Consider the following 993-nt stretch of genomic DNA (forward strand, 5'->3'; position numbering starts at 1 on the left):
CAGCATATTATGGGGGTACAGATGTTTAGGTTACGTATATTGCCCTTGCCCCCCCACCAAATCTCATTAATCCATCTTTTTGCCCTTCTTTAGATGGCCATGCTGCTGAAACTTCAAGAAGCTGCCAACTACATTGAGTCTCCAGATCGAGAAACTATCTTGGACCCCAACCTCCAGGCAACACTCTGAGGGTCCAGCAGTCACTGTCACCCCGGACAGCAGAACGCTGGCGTCAGCTACATTCGCTCCTCCTCTCCCCTCTCTTCTTTCAGAGCACTGGCTCTCCAGCCCCAGGAGGAGAACAGGAGGGAGGAGGAGGAGAAGGAGGAGGGGCAAGTTCTTGGTGCTGCACCTTTGAGAACTTCCCAGTAAGGATTGGTGGGGTGGAGTTTGGGAACTTGTGTCCCCTGAATACATTACCGGCCTCCTCTCATGACTTTGGGGAAAAGATGATTCTGGGTCTTTTCCTTGACTTCGTCTTTCAATTACAAACTCCTGGGCTTTCTGGGGAGGGGTTCAGAAGACATCAAAAAACTCTGCAGCAGTCCGAACTGATTCTTGCAGACAACTCTGAGAGAGACAGTCATTCGCGGGGAAGTCGGAGCGAGGCAGGATGATCGCCTGGTTTTCTCGCAGACTCTTCCCAGTTCCGTCACCACTGCCAACAACTCTTCCCCCGGAGATCTGGCTGGAGCCCAGAAAAAGAAGCATGTGGTTTTAAAAATGTTTAAATCAATCTGTAAACGGTTAAAAAAAAAAAGGGAAAAACGAAGCTGGAGAGAGGGGAACCAGTTGCCAAGGTAGAAAGAGAGCTGCCCGCTCCTGCCCTCTGGATGACGCAGGGATATTGACAAGACGGCTGCCAACCTAAGAAGTTACCAGACCACAAAAATAACTTTGCAGCCTTCAGAGAAAGACTAGCTCTGTCTTTCTACCCTCTAATTTAACATGCATGAGAGTCAATAAACCCTACTTTTTTATTTTTGTTTTTTA

The 993-nt window shown here is 48.5% G+C and overlaps 1 protein-coding gene across 1 annotated transcript in view; it reads left to right on the top strand.

Moving 5' to 3' along the window:
• Positions 1-993, top strand: part of LOC105819612 (neuron navigator 1) — a 103,752-nt gene extending 102,759 nt beyond the window's left edge. The window contains exon 27 of the mRNA XM_012655896.1: positions 94-993. Coding sequence (XP_012511350.1) covers positions 94-189 — 96 coding nt within the window. The 3' untranslated portion in view covers positions 190-993. The remainder of the gene's footprint in view (positions 1-93) is intronic.

The sequence above is a fragment of the Propithecus coquereli genome, unplaced genomic scaffold (genome assembly GCF_000956105.1).
Source record: "Propithecus coquereli isolate 6110/MARCELLA unplaced genomic scaffold, Pcoq_1.0 Scaffold491, whole genome shotgun sequence".
Lineage (NCBI taxonomy): Eukaryota > Metazoa > Chordata > Mammalia > Primates > Indriidae > Propithecus > Propithecus coquereli.